The following is a 19,926-nucleotide window of genomic DNA, read 5'->3' on the forward strand; positions in this document are numbered from 1 at the left end:
ACTTCAACCTCCTCCAATTGTAAACCAATTTAAATTTTTAAATTCAAATTTGACATGGTCCTCTCCTCATGTGGATGGAAAATTTCTCTTTTTTAAAAAATATATTTATTGGCATTCCAAGCAAATGCCAAATGATTTTGTATTGATATGGTGTTAATTTATAAACAACCATGCTTGTATTTTCCACAAAAAAAGAAGCTCAAAGTCCACTCAGTAGAATAATATGCCTAGGAGGGGACATGAAAACTCAACAAAGAAAAAGAAAGTGTTAATTTATGATGAAGTGAAATTGGTATGTCACAGCTTGAGTCCGGTTACTATACTCTTATGTGTATAGATTTTTTTGTGCTAAAAAATTTTCGGCCGTTAGAACTACTTCGATCATTTTCACCCGTTAAATTATACTATTTAACCAACCACCTACTCAATCCTAAGCCCCCGTTTGGTTCGGGGTTAAGAAAAAGTAGCTATTCCAGGGATAAGGTTAAGTTCAGGGTTAAAATGGTGTTAAAATTTTTTTGTATTTGGTTGGAGGTTGGAGTTAGTCTAGGATAGTGAAAAAAAGTGTTTGGTTGGAGTAGGTGGGATAAGAAGATAATGATTGATAAAGAAGAAAAAGGTGAGAGCTCAGGATGTGTGCGGGGTTAAAGTTGGGAGGGGGGGTGGGGTTAATGATTGATAAAGAAGAAAAAGGTGAGGGCTCGGGATGCGTGCGGGATTAAAGTTGAGAGGGAGAGTGGGGTTAGTAAATCCCACTAATCCGGTTTGGGGTGGGGTTTACTAACCCCACCCCAAAAGAGTGGTGTTTGGGTATAAATTGGGGGTTAAGGGGTTATTCCACCCCTTAACCCCCAACCAAACGGTGGCTAAGAGTGGTGTTTGGGTATAAATTGGGGGTTAAGGGGTTATTCCACCCCTTAACCCCCAACCAAACGCTGGCTAAGAGACCATTATTATTCTAACCGGGGACCATTATCATCCTAATTGCGCATCTCTTCATCCAACGGTCAAAAACTTACGAGTACAAAAGGGTCTATACTCATAAGAGTATAGTAATTGTAGCCGTCACAGCATTATGAAAATATGAAACATCTTTATCTAACCATATCACAAGAATGAGAGAAAACATGAAGTTTTGCAACAGTAAAATTTCTAATATTAAAGTCTCATTTCGCGTGGTTGTATATTTTTTTTAGGGGCAATAGCTTTTATATTTCTGAAAAGTTTTCTTTTTTCTGATTTATCTTTCTTAAAAGGCTAATATTGAAAATATTTTTTTTACATTCCAACATATTTGAGAAATACCCTTATAATTAAATTCTATTAACGAACGGTTAGCAATAATTGTTATCTCTATAAAATTACTATTTTACCTTTTCCAATTTATCCTTCTACCATCACCGACTTTTCTTATTTGTCCTTATTAAGTTAAGGGCACAATAAATATTTTGATTTTTGATCTTTTTAAATATACCGTTCTACCATCAGCAATATTTCTTTTACCCTTAAGTATTTTGATTTTTTTAATTCTGATAAATATTTAACTATATGTTTAATCCAAGTTAACTTAACGGATAATAACTGCAAAGGTACTTTGGAATAACGGAGAAACATATGAGGGTTATATTAGAAAGAAAAAAAAAAAAGTAAATAAGATATTTTCAAAATTTTGAAAGATATATTGGCAATTATCCATTTTTTTAAATACTAATATTATATAATTTGGTATATATTAGTTAAAAACTTTTTTTTATTTATTTTCATTGTTGCTTAGCTCACAATGCACCCTATCCTTGGGACGGATGACAACTTTTCTAAAAGAATTTGGAAGTAAAAATAAAAATTACTTTCAACTTTTTTTATTAAACAGTTTAAATAGAAAGATGGTAAGAAATGCTTTACCCCTCCTACACTACTTCATGTAAAAATTATTTTTTCAAAAAAAAGAGAACGATTGCAAACGAGATCTAAGATTAGCATGCATTGCACTGGAAGAGCATGATTTTTGAAACATAGCCAAGTGCTTACTCAAATATTAAAAGGGCAAAGCTTTTTATAAGAATCACTCCTTAAAATTAAGACCGTTGAATTCGCCGTTCAGCATACACAATGCATGAATCTTAAAACAATATAGATGGTAAATCTGATAGTCTCCCAGTGAGAATCCCCACAAAATTAGTTTTTTGTTCTTTTGTTTTCAAAAAGGCCAAGGTGTGCTCAAAGCCTCAAACAAGAGCAAAAAAGGAAACAGGCAAATCACGACTAGCCAACCATCCATAGTTTACAGATATATAAAAATAAATAAAATAATAATCATTTGCTTGGTCTAATCACTATATTAGATCATTACCAAAGTTTAGCGTGTAATCGAAGAACACTCTAATCCCTATATTTAAATTATTTTCTCTCATTTATTTATTCAGGCTCAACTTGAATAATTAATTATTGGTTTGCCCCAAAAATGTAGTGAGTTAACGTGAATCAGTTTGATACTATAGTAATGGAACAAATAATAAAACCTTACATAAAATTAAGGCTTATATCATTTTTGGCAAATCAGGGGTTAATAAAAGATAACACATCTTTAGATTTTTTTTTTTTATATATATATATCGGTGCCACATGCATGATCCATATTAAGATTATTTATAAGTTTTTTTTTTTATCAAATGATGTTTTTTTTTTACATCATAAAATATAGAACACGTAGAATGTTTTCACTTTTTTTTATAAAAAAAAATAAAATGCTACTTGCTTTATTCATTAATTGCATGAATTAGACTACAGGAGTGAGTGAGACAGAATAGCCTCTACAAAAGGGGATGAGGGAAAAAAGTTAAAGGAAACATATTATAAAAATCAGATTAAAAAGAAACGTGACATAAAAAAAAATCGATAGAAAAATCAGATTCTCCTATGATCAGCTATTGTTACAATTTTCATTTTCTTTTTCTTGTTCTCTCAACCAAATATTATTTAATGTACACTCACGAAACGATTCTGCCGCTCATGACCGAACGGTACAACCTGCTAGTATGCGCCACTAAAATGGCAGTCACGGTCCAACTTTACAAAGCCCGAACCGAGTGTGTGGATCGGATCGGAAAACAGAGACACGTAAGGCCCGGTCCGGCCCAAACTTTTACAAACCTCAATTTTGGAGACGCGGCCCAGCCCAATAAGCTAGATTGGGTCCATCCAACCTTATTATGCAAAGTTGGTTTGGATTTTGCAAATCGTCATCTAAATTTTTTTTAAAAAAATTGAAATTTAAATATTGTTTATTTTAAAGGTAACTGTCTACTGAGAATCTATTTTAAAAAAATTTACAAACAAATTTGAAAGTCTAAAATTTTAAAATTATATTTTTTTTAACCATTCATGCCGTAAAATTGTTATGGAAGAAGCATGCGATTACATTTCAGGGATCGCGTGTTGGGCGACGGAGCGCAGGAAGTCTAAAATGGACAGCGCACCCACCATAACGGCCTGCGAAAAACATACGCGCAGCCAGCAGAGTGGGTCCTACACACCATGTGATGACACGAGCCTGCAGCTCATCTTCTTCATTTCGTCATCATCATTTTACTGTTTATTTTTTTTTTTTACTATTAGTATTTATTAAAAATTATTTTTAAAAAAATATTTTCTTGTACCCGCCAAGGATGACGCGTCGGGGAGCGGGGCACGACGGGGATGAGGTTGAAGCTGAGATGGAAAATTCATGCTGGTTAGCTTGTCTTAGGCTCAAATTGGCAAGCAAAATTTGAAAACTAAGCGAGTAGTAATTGATTATTATATATTATAAGGCTTCATCAAGCGAGTTCTCACTGCTTGACACACAACTTACATGGTCATATTCTAGTGGAAACTAAATAATTCATGTGTTATTATGATTACGAAAAATTCTGCGCGTTGGACTGCATCCGATGCAAGATCCTCTCGAAACCCCTGATTGAAGCCGCAACTTTCGGGGAGCCCAGCTGAAAGGAGTAAATAAGGGAAAGAGAGCTCGAAGCTAATCCTACCAAAAATAAATATTGGTATCTTCTTTATCTCTAATTTGATAAAAATAGAGATAAAGGAATCAATTTATGGGTTTTATTTACTATTTTACAGAAAAAGAGAAATTAATAGCAAACTTTCTTCATTAAACGAAGTTTACTCCCAACATGAGTTTAGAAAAGAAAAAGAAAAAGAAAAGTTAAACAGAGTTAGCATACTTTCCAATACTAACCAAGCTCTCCCCAGATTTAAACAACCACAACAACTTAATAATAAAATAAAATAAGAAGAATAAGAAGAAACTAATCGCCTTCTCCCATTTTAGTTCCGATTAAAATATTTAAGGGGAAAAAAGAGAGAGAGAAAGAGATGGGATCGATGTCGACCGTTGGATGGCGATCAGACGGCGGAGGGGCAGCACGCGGGGCAGCGCGCGAGCCCGTTCTCGTTGCACGCGGGGCAGCTCCGAAACCCTAGCTTCTCGCTGTAGCGCTTGTGGCTGCCGCTGCAGCTCTGGCAGAGCACGAAGCGCGCGCCGCCGCAGAGCTCGCACGCGGCGAGAGGAAGAGGGGGAGGAGGAGGAGGAGGAGGGGCGGCGGCGGCGTCGAGGAGGCGGCCGAGGTCGCCGGACTCGTGGAGGCGGCGGATCTCGTCGGCGCCGCCGAGGCAGCGGGCGCCGACGAAGAGCTGGGGGAGGNCGCGGGGGCGGGGGGCGGCGGTGGCGGTGGTGGTGGTGGTGGTGGAGGGCGCGGAACTCGTCGCGGAACCGGGGGTCCATGGCGAGGTCGCGCTCGTCGACGGGCGCGCGGATGCCGCGGAGTATCGCGCGCACGGCGCGGCAGTCCTCGAAGGTCTTGCGGACGACGCGGAGGGAGGTGAAGTAGAGGACGACGCGCCGATGGTCGTCGTCGTCGTCGTCGTCGTCGGGGGCCGGGGAAGGGGAGGGGGTGAGGGCGCGGAGTGCTCGGAGCGCGGAGGCGGCGACGCGGACGCGGTGGAAGACGCGGAGCGAGGGGGAGGAGGTGGAGGCCCCCCCGTTGTCGTCGTCGTCGCCGTCGCCGTCGCGGAGGAGGGTTTGGACGCCCTTGAGGGTGGCGAAGGAGAAGGAGAAGGACGGGGAGCGGGTAATGGCGCCGCCGGAGTGTGGGCTAGGGTTAGGGCGAGTCTTAACCCACGGTGGCCACATGAGAGAGAGAGAGAGAGAGAGAGAGAGAGAGGGGAGGGGATCTGAGTGTGGCTTTGGGGTGGTGTGTGTGTGTGTGTGTGTGTGTGTGTGTGTGTGGGTTGGGAGAGATTTGTTATTGCATTTTTTTTGGTTTGGAGTGATTAATGAGACTGGTTGTTGTTGTTGTTGTGTGCTTTTTTTTTTCTTTTTCTTTTTTTGTAATAAAAAGAAATGGATTGTGGACTTAAATTATGTTTCTAGCTTTTTTTTTGTGCTAGTGCTTGAAGCGGAGGAAAGAAGAGGAAGGGATTTGAGATGTTAGAAATAGAGAGAGAAAGAGAGGGTTTGGTTTTCCTAAAATATTTTTTAAAATTAACATTTTAATTAGAAAAGTACTTTTTTGTCTGTCCTGCTGCTCTAAAAATAATAATTTATTATATATATTTTTTTCAAATTTTAATTAAAAAGTACTTTTTGTTTTCTAATCATTTTATCTGAAAAATAAAAATTGTGAAAAAAAAATATTTTTTATAAATTTATTGATTTTTTTTTATAAGCTTTTGATGAATCAAATACTAGCCGTATAACAAAAATGCTTTGCTATCACCTTTGTAATAAATCCAGCTTAGATGAATGGAATACGAGCAACATTGTAAATAACGCAAGGTATATTGAAATGGATTCTAATTGTCGAAGTTGAACATATAAGTTTAATTTTGTCTATGTATTTTTATTCAAATAAGAATAATATTTTATCAAAAATATTACATCATATAAAGGACTAGATCGACTTTCGAAGTGGTACGCATGTGGATGATAATTTATCATACAATGTTTCCTTTTATGAAGCGAAACATGTTAAAAAAATGTCAATTAGCACAAAAAACAAAAACTAGGTGTTTTTGGATACTAATGACCCACTTGCCCATCATTTGTTATTTTGAAGGATCATTTTAAAAGTATTCAATTTATTTATTTTAAAAATAAGATAGGTTAGAATGTGTAGTAATTTTACTTCAAATTTAAAGCCTTAAAAATTAATTATTAAATTCTTAGTTAACTATGCTAGATACGATCAGTAGGAGAGGCAATTGGTCGCGTATTATAGAGGGAGGCTTTCAGCATTGAACTAATAAGTTATTATTATTAGGTTAAATTACAAAAAAAGAAAGCTCTACCGTAAATACTCACTTTTTTACTTTTTATCTCCGATTTTCAAAAACCTACATTTTATTTTCTTAAATTTTTAAAAATATTTTCAAATGGTACGGCATTAATGTAGAGAGCAAAATGACTAAATCGCCAATGCTTCTTCTATAAAAAAAAATAAATTTTTAATATATTTATATTATTTTGAAGTATATTTTCGGCATAAATTATAAGGAATTGACGGAATAGTGGTAGAACCTTAACAGAGAGACAACTTAGAAATATTAAGAGGATAAAATACAAATTTTTGAAAGTTAAAAAAATAAATATTTATAAGAATTTTTTTTTTATAATTTAACCTTATTATTATTATTATTATTATTATTATTATTATTGTTTAAAACTAATGGGATGTGTTTAATTAGGTCCCACCAACCGGAAGGTGCACGTTCCCACCACGTGAAGTGAGGCAAAGCAAAAGCTGCAAAAGCCCAACTTTTCTTCATCTGCAGTTAATGATTGTAACGCTCCACATTGCCTTTTGGCTCAGCAGAAGCTTTCACATAACCACTATTTAGAAGCATCAATAATTTATTCTATTTTTGGAACTCTCCTACAATATTTCCTTCGATAGGAGTCTAGGTAGCAAATAAGAATTTTGAAACTTTCTCACAAATATTGTTTGTGATTTTTGAAGTGATTATTATTATTATTATTATTAGCATTATTTTTGGAGAATTTTTTTTTTCTTTTGGAGCATAGAAACTAGTTTTAACTTCTATTCGAAAAATATTTCGAAAAATATTTAGACACTGTATACAAGATAGAAAGGTTGTTTAACCATTACCTTCTTAGAAGATAAATAGTCAATTCGAGACCTGCAGGTCTAAAACATTCCTGGAGATGTCACTTCAAACTCCGTGTTTTTGGGCCAAAAATGGTCGGATTTGGAGTCGAGTCAGACTCAAAACAAGCAGCATCCAAAAATCTTATGTAACTATTCAATGAGTAATCTTTTCGTAATGTCTCGTAAAATAGAAAAATTGTTTAATCATTGTCCTCTCACTAGATTAACGGTCTAGATGGGCCCGGGAAAGAGCCCAAACTGAGTTATGAATACCTAAAACATCATTTGGACCAAAAATATTTTTGGCCCAAAATAAATAATAAATTTCTGATTTCAAGTGGGCCCTCGTTACATGACACTCTGTTTTTGGGCCAAAAATGGTCTGATTTGAAATTTCCTTTTTTTGCGACCAAAAAAAAAAGAGAATGCGTCTGCCGGGAGTCGAACCCGGATCTATTGCTTGGAAGGCAATTATCCTCACCGTTGGACTACAGACGCCTGTGATAAACAGGGATGTAGAAATCTCCTTTAATCTATATGATTAACAAAAATTTATGTTCACCAAAAGCTTTTGATATTCTGTTTTAGAGTTTTTGTCTTTGTAAATTGGATTACACATCCACTTAACCTACTCTTACTACTTTTACTTTTTTTTGTAGATTAGTGCTTGGTTCGGATTAATTTATTCTTGTGACCAAAAAAAAGGGAGGGACTCTGAGGTCCCCCACTTCAAGGAACTCACGTGTTTGATTGCCAAAACAAGGTTAAGAGTCAAAAATATTCATCCTTATTAGGACTTGATGTTTGAGTTCTACGGCTCGTAAAAAAAAAATTCAGCTGAGAAATTATTGTCTGAAGTTCATAAACTGTTCATATCCCTTCACCGTCGAGGCGTCCACCCCTCCCTAAACGGAGCGACAACAATAAAACACCGACACTCAGGAGTCATTTGTTTTAGCATAGAATGAACTGAAAAATTATTTCGATATAAAAAACATTTGTATGCTTATTTCATTTGACTTAAAAATATTTTTTTGTAAAAAGATTTTAACTGATTTAGTGAAAAATTGAAATTATCGTTTTTCTTCGGGGGTAAATAAAAATTCAAGCTGTGTAATTTTTTTTATTTAATTTTTTCCAGCGAAACTAAATGCGTTTTACGAAAATTTATATTTTACGATTTTACATTGGACCGAGCTAATCCTTAATGGTGAGGCCGCTTTGTTTCCAAAACTCGACTCGGTCTCCACCGCTAATTCCGATGGAGGCCCCCAGCGGCGCTTCCCCGAAGCTTCTGGAAGTGTCGGAGACGGAAGTCGTAATCGACTTCCGGCCGAACGCCAAGTGCCGGAGGGAGTTCCACCTCCGCTCCCTCCACCCGACGCTTCCGGTCCACTTCAAGGTCCAAACCTCGTCCCCCGACACGTTCCACGTCACACCCCCGTGCGGGTCCCTCCCGCCTCTCTCCTCCGCCCCCCTCCACCTCACCCTCCGCCCCCATCCCCTCCCCCCTCCCCTGCGCCCCCGCTTCCTCATCCTCTCCTCCCTCTCCCCCTCCCCCTCCCCCTCCGTGCTCTCCTCCGCCGTGCACCTCCGCGTCGTCGTCGTCTGCGGCGGCGACCGCCGCCGCCGCCTCCACGCCGCCGCCGCCGCCGGAGACGACGAGGAGCTGAGGGCGCTGGTGGAGGGCGGCGGAGAAGTGGACGGGAGGGATGGGGAGGGGAGGACGGCGCTGCACGTGGCGGCGGGGAGGGGGCACGTGAGGTGCGCGAGGGTGCTGGTCGGGGGAGGGGCGGCGCCGGACGCGAGGGACGGGCGCGGGAGGACGCCGCTGTGGGCGGCGGCGGCGAGCGGGAAGGCCGAGGTGGTGGCGGCGCTGCTCGAGATGGGCGCCGACGCGGCCGTCGCCGACGCGCGGGGCCGAGCGCCGGCGCACGTCGCCAGGGATAAGGGGCACGTGAGTATTTCACACTCTTTGCAAAAATTTGATTTGCTCTCCTACTAAAATCAATAAATTAAAATTTTGATTTTTTTTTTTTTTTTAGTTTAAAATGAAAAATTTTGATGCTCGGAATCTGATGAACGGCGAGTTCTGAGTGTGGTTATAATAATAATAATGCATTTTGTCGTGCATGGTTTTTGTCATATCCCTCGCGAGCTTTCGTGCTCTGTACGAATTATTCTCCATGTGTCCTTTCTAATTTAATACCAATTTATTTATTTATATTGAAATTGTATGTGAGTTCGGCTGTAAATTATCTATAATATCAAGATGCTTGATGCTATCAAATTTTCTGTCTTTAGATTTAACATTTTGATTATTTTACTCGTTAGATTATATTATTAAATTAATAATTTATTTAATTCTAAGGAATCCATATTATTCTAATCGTGCATATTTTTATCCAATGGTTGAAAACTTAATAACATCAATAGCTTGGTGATATTTATAGTATTTCAATTTAGTTCTTTTATCATTATGCTTTTCTTTAGTTCCGGAATAGCAAATAAGAATTTATATATCATTTGATAGTTAATGGGTCGGATCAAAGCATGGTTGATACATATATATACTATACTATCGATAGTAGCAAGTCTTTGGTACTATTGAGTTTTCTACCGTTAGATCTACCCTTTGATCATTTCCACCCGTTAGATTATACTATTAAACCAACGACCCACTCAACCCTAGGGGACCACTATCATCCTAACCGCATATCCTTTCATTCAACGGCCAAAAACTCAATAGTACCAGGGGCTTAGTACTATTGATAGTATAGTAACATAATTCTATATATATATATAGTGTGACACCACATTGCTATCCAAATCATATCCATTCTAATCTTTAGTGACCGAACCAAAGCCAAATTCAAACTAAACTAGTAAATCTAAATTTGGACATTTAAATTTACAGATTAATTTTAAATTTTATTTCAGAACACCCGGAAAATTTACTGTGTCCAAACGACCTTACTGGGTCGAGCCAAATATAAAAAGACCATATCAGTAACAGAAATCAGAAGTCGGTCTGAATCCGACCCGACTTTTCACGGGCCTGGACTTTTGAGACATGAGCTGGTCCAGTGAACTAGCTTAGTCCTGATGAGGTCGGCTGAGCTCGAGTCGAACCACCAAAAATCGAGGTGAATTGCGTTACAGGTCAGGCCAATTTTGTTCAGATGTATAGAAGTGTAAGATTCTGACACTTAACTCACTGGACGCAGCAAGCTGTAGTCGACGTACTGGAGTGTGGGGAGATGGTCATGACGGCGGCGAGGCGTGGAGACGTCTGCCGCCTCCGGTCGTTGCTGAACAAACGCGCCACGATCCACAGCCGCGATCAGTACGGTACGACGGCTCTCCACTCTGCAGCAATCAAGGGGCACTGCGAGGCAATGGCGCTGCTCGTCGAGTCCGGTGCCGACGTGGAGAGCGCCGACGTCGAGGGGCACACCCCGCTCCACCTTGCTGTCGAGAGCGGCTGCGCAGCGGCGGCGGAGATGTTGGTTGATCTCGGGGCCAATGTGAATGCGAAGACCAAGCGGGGCGCGACACCGCTCTGCATGGCGGCGGCGATAGGGCACGACGGGATCGCGCGGCTGCTACTCAGCAGGGGTGCAACTACTGCCACTGCTGCCACCGCTGCCACCGCCACATCGTTGTGTGCCGCCTCATCGTCCTCTTCTTCTTCTGTCTCATGCGACTGAATGATTAATACTTCGCGTTGTATTATTTTCTATCCATGCGTCAGTTAAACTGTGTTTGTAAAGTAACTGCGATTATAGTTGTTATGTGTGATGTGTGTTCTTCTTTTAATTGGAAAACTTCGAAAGCTCTCATGTGCCGCGACTAAATATATATCACTCTGTCCTTGTACAGTTAAGTTCTATTTGTAAAACTAATAGCAAAGCTTTAGATTCTAAAATTGCACAAATAACATTCTGTAATTCGTATTTTGTTAGTCGTTTAGAATTGCTTGGCACAAACAATCCTACAAGCTTAAAATCGTAGGAAACTACCACTTCATCGAACAGATGAAAGATTATACAGCGATCCTCTCTATCGTCTCGCCGACATTCAGAAGTGAGAAATCACATGCAACATTCAAATATTAAGGCAGTATGAATGACAAATCTGATTACGTTCCGACAGAGATGATCCTTATGCGCACCAATTTACAAGAGCCAAACTCACTCGACATCACCTTCTAAACTAAAAATTGCATGGTAAGATCGATCACGTAGGCCTAGGCCATAGATAGTATAAATAACAAGCATCTACGCATTCATGAAAACTTTTTTTTTTTGGTTTCCATGGCAGATGCAGACCCCACAAGCAGCAAACGGCTGTGGAATGGAATTTGCCCGCGAAGTATCCTCCTCTCCACTCTGTTGCAGTTAAATTTTGTACCCAACACATTTACCGGCGCAACGTTTTAATTATTCCCGTTCTCACCTGCTTCCTCTCCCATGCTCAAAACGACCCTACCTTCTCCAACACGACCAAACTCTCCGCTATATAAATACCCACGCCCCATTCTAAATTCTCCTCACACACTCAAAACGCATCCCCGTTTCCCTCCACTACAAAATTCCCAAATGAGAGGAGGAGGAGGAGCTCTCCTCTGCTTCTTCTTCTTCGCGTCTCTCGCCTCCGCCTCCTTGTTCCCGCTTCCTCCTCCGCCGCCCCCCTCCTCTGCGCCGCCGCCGCCGCCGCGCCGCGCCGCCTCCGCCTCCGCCTCCGCCGTTCCCTGCAGTCGCCGCCACCGCCGCGCCGCGCCGCCGAGAGCCGTTATGGTGGAGTACGATGGACCCGGACCCTGCCCTCCCCTACTCTCTCCTCGGGCCGCCCCCTCACTTGCTCCCTCCTCGTCCTCCGCCACCACTTCCGTCACCGCACGCCCCCGCGCGCGCGCGCCGCTACGCCCCGCCGTCGGCGTGGCCGCGCCCGCTGGTCGGCGTGACGTTCATCGACTCTCCGCCTCCTCCTGCCCGCGCGAGCGCATAACGCGTGGGCCCGCCGTAGTGGCTCGACTGGCGCGCAGAGCTCCTCCGCGCCTCGACCCCCCTCTCCCCCGGCCCCGCCGCGCACGGCGTCTCCTGGCGCGTCCGCAAGGACATCACCCGCTACGCCGCCCTTCTCCGCCCCCGCCCGCGCCCTCGACCCCGTTCCCCCGCCGCGGACGACGACGACGACTACGACGACGCCGCCGCCGCCGCCCCCGCTACCTTCACCATGGCGCTCGGGAGCTCCAACTCCACCCCGCTCCACGGCTCCTACAGCGTCAACCTCACCCTCCACTTCTACCGCGGCGCCGCGCTCAAACCCCCACTCCGAGGGCTCTACGGCGACCGCCCCGCCGACGCCGTCGTCCCCATCTCCAACGACGCCGGCGGGTGCTCGTCGGCCGGGTACTGGTTCAAGGTTCACGACGAGGCCGACGCGAAGTCGGTCCCCGTTCTCATCCCAAAGAACGCCTACCGCGCCGTGCTCGAAATCTTCGTCTCGGCCCATGGTGGCGACGAGAATTGGTACGCCAACCCCCTCCGCTCTACCGGCCCCGATCGCTATCGTTTTTCTGATGCCGCCACCGCCACCGCGAAGCCTAATGGCGCATTCCGCCAGGTCGCCGTCACGGTTGACAGGCGATTCGGAGGCGCCGTTGTGCCGTTCCCAGTGATTCACCCGAATTCGATAAACCCCTTCTTCTGGGCCCCTGTCGCCGCCATCGGCGCTTACGACCACCCGTCGTATGACCTCGACCTCACGCCGATCCTCGGCCTTTACTTAGACGGCGAAGAACATACAATTGGCCTCACTATCAAAGATAGCCAGCCTTACTGGCTCATTTCGGCTAACCTCCATTTGTGGCTCGATCCTCTGTCTGATCGAGTGGTGGGCGGTTTAATCCGGCTGAAGGTCCCGCCGCTCCGGCTGAGCCGCCAGGCCGATTGGCGGGAGCTCGACGGCAAGTCGTCCATTGATGGGCAAGTGATAATGCGCTTCTCTGGTTGGGTGAGCTCATCGAAGGGCAACATCACCACCAGTATAAAGCACCGGCTCAAGTTCAAGAGCCGGGTTGAGGTACTGCGGCAAGGCGCCATCAAAGAAGTTAATCTGGATGTTAAGGCTCGAACGGATGTGAGGACAGAGCGGAAGAAAGGAGGCACCGGGCGCATGTCGGTGAGCCAGGAGTTTCCGTTGTATATTGAGACGGTAAGCTCGAGCGGAGGAGAGGGGTCGGCTTTCGAGAGGACGAAGATGTTCCACGGACTGACCGAGACGGTGAGGATGGCCAAGAACAAGGAGGTCGTATGTAGCATACTGGACGACCGGCAGGATGCAGAGGGTTCGGTGTTTATGGAGGATGGGGTGGCGAAGTGGGGGAGCGGCAATACCAAGTCGATCTACAAGTATAGGGATGATAAGCAGTGCTATCTCCGCACGGTGAATACGGCTGGTGGTGAGGTGAAGGATGATACGGAGACAACGTCGTGTGCATTAGTAGCCTACTTGTAGGTGGTTCTAATTATGTAGGAAGATCCTTGTTGCATTTTTGAGTGTTTAGTTGCTAGATGAGTTGTATACTGAGTCCATGATGGTTGAGAGGAGCGCGCCATATGATTTTTGTCTGGGCTTTGCATGTCGAGTATTCTCGGCCTTCAAGTTATTCTTTGTTCAGCTCACTTCGAGTTTCAGGTGCATCCGCTGTTGTTGCGGTTTCAATCATGTAAGTTTTCGGTCCATTTAGGGTTAAAGTTGCTTTAGTATTTTGATTGATTCGGATTCTCATTGTCAAATTTTCACTGTCAACTTGGATGGGATCAGATCAGGTTTTCGACAAGGTTGGTCAGGTCAGCTTTTGCCACCTCTACAAATAATCTCATGGCTGCCAACTGCGGTGCCATTGTATATGCGGTATACATATCGGACTTGCTAGATCATCATTTGCAGTTGAATGTGGGCTTATAGGACATACAGAAGCGAAATGATGGTTGCCTCTCTCACTTTTCTGCATGGTTTTTGGTTGAGTTATGGATTTGGCGAATAGCATATCAGGAAGATGAAAATGGCTAATTAATAGCGTAAACCTTTTGACGGATTGGGAGAAGAGGGGCGAAGGCTGATATTAACTGTAGGGGGAGGTGTCTAGTTGCTTTTTGTTGAGAAGTATGTTTGTTTTTTTTTTTTTGATGTGTGTGTGTCTTTCTCGCTCTTATTGAGGCCTTTGCTGCCTCCGTATTTTGTAGCTAAATTCATTTTCTTATTGAATGAAGTAGGTAGCATGCTACCTTTTTCTCAAAAAAAAAAACACTGATATCATTATGGAGTTATAGGCTTGTATCTTTTGTCAACGATTTCTTGCAAAGCAGTCTAACACGAAGCTTTTTACCAACTTGCAGCTTTGTGCGCAGACTAACTTCCGTGTAAAATTCGGCACAGAAGAGTGTTTCGCCAATGAGTTTCTGCAAGGGTAAGTTGCCCCTACAATGTTTGATAATGCAATTTTTAACTGAAAAAGTTCTACATCTCAATACATTGAGAACTCGAAATTGTTGTCCATTTGTCCCTGCTGCCGCTAGGAGCAAGATGCTCTTAAGAGAATAACCTTTAAGATTATTTTATACAAATTTAAGATCTTGGACTCACATAGACTGACATCATAAATTGAATAGAGACATTGGAGGTGAAAATGGACTCTGATATTATTTTTACTGATATATTTCAAATTAGAGTGGTCATGTTCACTGACAAAGATAGCTCTCATGAAGAAGGAAAATTTTCTAAATTTTGAAATTAAGAAGAACTTTAGATAATTAAAACTTTTTTTAAATCTGTAAATTTTCATTTTCTGACAGGTTCTTCAGTGAGGTGAATTCTGCAGATTAGATTGTGTGCCACCGACTTCTATCTTTGTTGCGAGTGTTCTGCCAAGTTTCGGAGGGGAGCTACCGCCAGGTAAATTCTGCAGCTTATGCTGTTTGCTTCCGACTTCTCTCGGACATTCAGCAAATGAGATCTTTCACCCTTGAGTTTTTTGTAATTCCCATCCTCTTTTCTCTTAGGGATCAAGCTGAACATCATGCTGAACTGAGCTTCTGATAAAATAAAGAGCATTTTTACACTAACTGCTTGATTAGTTGGGTACAAGCAAGACAAAGGCTACCGGTCCTTCGGCCACCATAAAAACAAGATGGCATTGTGTTGACGGTTTGACACCAAAGTTACATAATGCAACACTGCTGTAAATTTCATTATTCTCTATTGCTCATGCTGTTGAACTATCAAATTTAATGAAATTGAGGTTTATTCTTACAGAAACTTGATTTCCCTACTTTGTAATCCTTTCACTAATTCCAAGGAATTTCATGTAAATTTGATGATATTAGTGACAATATACGGTAGGTCTTTAGATTTGCAGATTTTAGGCAGTACTCTTACATTTGCATGAACGAACTTGACGTAATCAAGGGCTAACTTTGAGAAAAGTTATTTGTTAACTTGTCTCTTTGCCAATTTAAAGAATTTACCAAAGCAACACTATGATTTTGACCTGAAATTGCCAATTAACTGGTAAAACTAGTTTACTCCTTGCAATTGGATGAATACATTTGGTATCTAAAACTATGATTTTGACCTGAAATTGACAATCAAAATGTGAGACAATCCTAGGCTCAAAATTCAGCCAAAGAATCACTACCCCCTTAATACTGACCTGCCTAGGTCGACAATATCGAACAACATTTTTGGTTGGTTTTGGGCCTAATACCTTGAGGCCCGTTTTAGCCTGGGTTAGTCTGGTGCCCACCCTAGCCTGGTTCGACTTTCCCGTGCTCCTATTTAATACAAATCTGATGCTACTTCTTAACAAGATTTACTCTTCAAGCTGTAATTTCTTGATGCTGGTGTGACTCTTTTACAAGATTTTGAATTTCTTGGTAAAACCATTTTGCAAAGAACATTTGAAGTGATCTGAGGTGTATACGTGTAAGCAGCGATCCTTGTCGAGTTTAAAAAATAATAATAACAATAAAAATGCAGTTCTGTGGCAATAGAGAAGGTTAACTTTACAATGATCATCTTGAATGAAGCTACAATTATTTAAGAGTATGCACTATAGTGACATATAAACACTCGATAGTTAACAAATGTTTTTTTTTTTTTGTGTGTGTGTGTGTGTGTTGTTAAAATCCTTCTATTGCTTGCCCTTCTGTTATTATGTGTTTTCCTCATGATGATTGGGTTTAAACTTCATGCTAAACTATTCCTTTGTCTAATTAAGGATGCGATTTATCATTTATCTGCTATCATCTATTTAATACAAATCTGATGCTACTTCTCTCCAAGTTCAACCTGCCTTGATGTAGATGCTCTGGGATCTGCCAATCAAACTGAATTCTACCTTGTGAAGTTCAATGTAGGTCACGAGTTAGCATCTTTATGTTCATAAATCTAGTTGTTAAATCTTAGTCTGGTATTGTTGAAGTATTAAATGTAATATAAAGGACGATTCGGATGTTCTTATTTCTTAAGGAGATTAAATAAATGAGAGACATCTCAGAGCTTCTGTATGTGTGAGGAGACGAATCCATCAATACATAAGACAGATGACAAAAATACATCAGACAGACGACAAAAATAACTCAATAATGATAAACTGAAGCTAAAAGTAACTCGAGATTCAAATATCAACGATGCAGAATTGTTTGGAGGTGGTAAGGCTAATTGATCAATTGATTGAGTTATTATATGGGCGAAGACGCAATTATTGCTATTTTTTTCTTACTCTATAGCCAGGTATATTAAATGCCAAGAATCTCCTCTGTTAGCAATAGGGAGGATACAGTGACTCCCACACCGGCAGCTTTTAGGCCAATGAAAAGGATGTGTCTATTAATGATGAATGCAAAGCAATAGTAAGGATTATGTTTCATTGGACTTGTTTGATTGGCCCCCACCATCCAAATATTGTTATGTGATGATTTTAATGTATATCCCTCTTTTTATATCCTATTTTTGCCAGGGTTAGTTTCCTAGGATAGGAGAAAACCTTTTTGTTGACAAGCTCCCCATGTTAGTGAAGATGAGACAAACAGTGGCAACTTTCAATGTAAGAGAAACTTTCGTTGTCGTTGATAGGCTAAGTTATTTTCTGTGCATTAAGGGCTAACTGATTTGTCCTTAAATGTTTCTTTAGTCTATATTTCGTTTCTCACAGATCTGGTATGGTTGTTCTTGACGAAAAAGGGAGCCCCTAACATATACATGTTTCCTATCGCTGATAATTCTTCTCATTCTTGATAAATGCTAGGAGGAAAAGCTGAATTACTAAGAACTTTAGTTGTAATAAATGGGCTTTACTAAGTCAGAATTTTGAATTCTTGCAGTGAAATTTCTGTATGTCATGTCCTGCTTTAGCTATTCAAATTATACTGTTTTTGGCGTAAACGACAAAAATTTTGTACTATGTACTAGAGCATCTTATGGGCATCCATATTTTTGAATAGCAATATATTAGTACCTATTCTGGTTTCTTTCCTTGAGTTCTCCATGAATAAGTTCTTATATTCGCAATCATAATCGCAGGGAACAGCGTCTAATAAAGTACTCATGCAAGGTTAAAGTTGTGATATCGAACCATACGAGCAGACCTAGCTTATGAGAAAGCATTATCTGGCTACTGAATCTAAAGTGGCATTTACTTCATTTGTTGGGGGAGCATCTGGTAGTTGGAGAGGCCTCCCTCTGGGGATGACTGTTGGAGATTTTCAAGCTACGAAAGGATTCGCATCCAACTAAAGCTAATATGCAAACTTAACTATTGGTTTAGAGGTGGGCCTACTTCATTTCTCTCCTTTTGTTTTTTGCTGGAACATAAAGTATTTTTCCACTTTGAGCTCTCTGTTTTAGATGCCAAAAGCAATGGAGAAAGCAGAGATCTTTTGATTGGTTGCTTCCCTAGTAACAAAGTGAAATTCCATCAGCAGCTTAATTGTGAAGCCATTTATTGCTTGGTGGGACAATGCTGACCATGTTCAGTAAAGAAGTGTTCAATGAGCCGCATTGAAGTTCAACTGCAGAAGGTATACTCCCGAAACTCGCTCCCTTTTTTTTTTTTTCCTTGTAGTTTATTGTTATTACTATTATTATTTCACTTTCATTGTTTAAATTTGATTGTAGTAGCTTGGAGCTGCTGCTATTTTCACTCTTTTTTGCTGTAAAATTCCGTAAACAGCTAATCTATTATTAATTGCATCTTTTGGAATTATTACGAGCACTATTAATCAACAGCACTCGTCAATTGCTTAGTCCTTTTGCTGCGGCGCGTGCCGAATTTATAGATTAAACCGAAGCCGTGCAATCATATTTAATAAGTAATGAAAACGATACCTTTGAAACTTCTCAGCCTTCGTATTAGTACGACAGTACATAGTTATTAATGGATTTTGTTCTCTTACATGTAGTGCTACAAATTTTCTACTACGAATTCTTTCGCTCTTTCCTGCCTACGTATACCGTATTAGCATGGAAATTGCAGCACGAATATATCTTAATTTGTAGTCATCAAAGCATGTCATGAATATATCGTATACAAATTGTTTATATTTACTTGGTATTCTGGTCTCTTGCATAATGGTTAATTTTTCCTTTTAATAATGATGAACGTAGGGGAATCTATAAGAAGTTGGGTGACAGGAGCTCTGTTGACTTTTGGTTGGACCGATGGTGTGGAGAAACCGCCTTACATTTGTCATTTCCGGAGATCCACGTGATGACGGATCACAAGCTATTAACGGTCAAGGATTGCTTCGAAAGCGACGATTGGAATTGGAATAGGATTCTGGGTGGTGTAAGCGGTGTGGCGACTACTAATGCAGGGCTGAGATCCGACCTATTAGCACTCAGGGAAAGAGTTGACAACTATAGAGTAGTGCAAAGACCTGACAAGATTGGGTGGATATGGTGTAACAACGGAGTATTCTCGGTCAAATCGGCATATAGAATGTTGAGTGACGAGGGTACGAGGGATGGATGCGCTTCCAAGATCTGGAGGCTCCAAATCCCCCTCAAGGTCAAAGTGTTCTGTTGGCTTGTCCTTAAGAAGAGACCTCTTACAGCTGATAACCTCGTGAAGAAAGGCTGGACTGGAGACTCAGTCTGCGTGCTGTGCAGGGTACACGAGGAGACAGTGGACCACCTATTCTCTCAATGCGTCTTTACCAAATTCTGTATGGTGATGATTAGGGAGGGAGTTCAGGCTGGGGAGTTAGGAGAAGACGTACGGTACGTTTGGGATAGGTGGTTGGCCAAGAAAGGGACGCATAATAAGCATAATAGCTTACCTAAATTGGTCGCTTGCTGGTGGACGATTTGGAAGGTAAGGAATGATCTGATTTTTCGAAATATTCATGTTGACTCTGTTTTGGTTGTACAAAGGATTAAGCAGCTTTTGAAGTTCTGGGAACCCCTCATACGACCGAATCATTTAGCAGCTTCTGAAGTTCGATAGTTCTGAAGTTTTTTTTTTATTTTATTTTTTAACTGTTGTTTCTTTCCTTGAGGCCCTGGTTGCCTCACTCCTGTAGCCTAGTTCATACATTCAATGAATGAAGTAGGTAACGTGCTACCTTTTCTCAAAAAATAATGATGAACGTATATACAATCTGCGAGAAATCCGAAGAAAACGGCACCAATCCATTCAACTTATTTATTGCTCTAATGTCTTTGATCTGCAGGATTGACACTTGGAAATCTA

At 41.3% G+C, this 19,926-nt stretch overlaps 2 protein-coding genes, 1 non-coding gene and 1 pseudogene across 3 annotated transcripts; 2 read left to right on the top strand and 2 right to left on the bottom strand.

The window, feature by feature from the left end:
• Positions 4,131 to 5,258, bottom strand: LOC109728259 (annotated as a pseudogene).
• On the bottom strand, positions 7,593 to 7,664 carry TRNAG-UCC. Its single transcript has one exon. It is a non-coding gene; the product is annotated as a tRNA-Gly (tRNA).
• LOC109727831 (serine/threonine-protein phosphatase 6 regulatory ankyrin repeat subunit A-like) lies at positions 8,272 to 11,052 on the top strand. Its single transcript, XM_020258026.1, has 2 exons — positions 8,272 to 9,123; positions 10,394 to 11,052. The coding sequence occupies exons 1-2, from the start codon at positions 8,374 to 8,376 to the stop codon at positions 10,874 to 10,876; spliced, it is 1,233 nt and encodes a 410-aa protein (XP_020113615.1). The 5' UTR covers positions 8,272 to 8,373; the 3' UTR covers positions 10,877 to 11,052.
• Positions 11,976 to 19,665, top strand: LOC109728337 (peptide-N4-(N-acetyl-beta-glucosaminyl)asparagine amidase A-like). Its single transcript, XM_020258724.1, has 6 exons — positions 11,976 to 12,122; positions 12,195 to 14,643; positions 15,029 to 15,128; positions 15,236 to 15,414; positions 17,757 to 18,253; positions 18,840 to 19,665. Exons 1-2 carry the CDS (start codon positions 11,976 to 11,978, stop codon positions 13,686 to 13,688), a joined length of 1,641 nt encoding a protein of 546 aa, XP_020114313.1. The 3' UTR covers positions 13,689 to 14,643; positions 15,029 to 15,128; positions 15,236 to 15,414; positions 17,757 to 18,253; positions 18,840 to 19,665.

This window comes from Ananas comosus, linkage group 23 (assembly GCF_001540865.1).
Source record: "Ananas comosus cultivar F153 linkage group 23, ASM154086v1, whole genome shotgun sequence".
NCBI lineage: Eukaryota > Viridiplantae > Streptophyta > Magnoliopsida > Poales > Bromeliaceae > Ananas > Ananas comosus.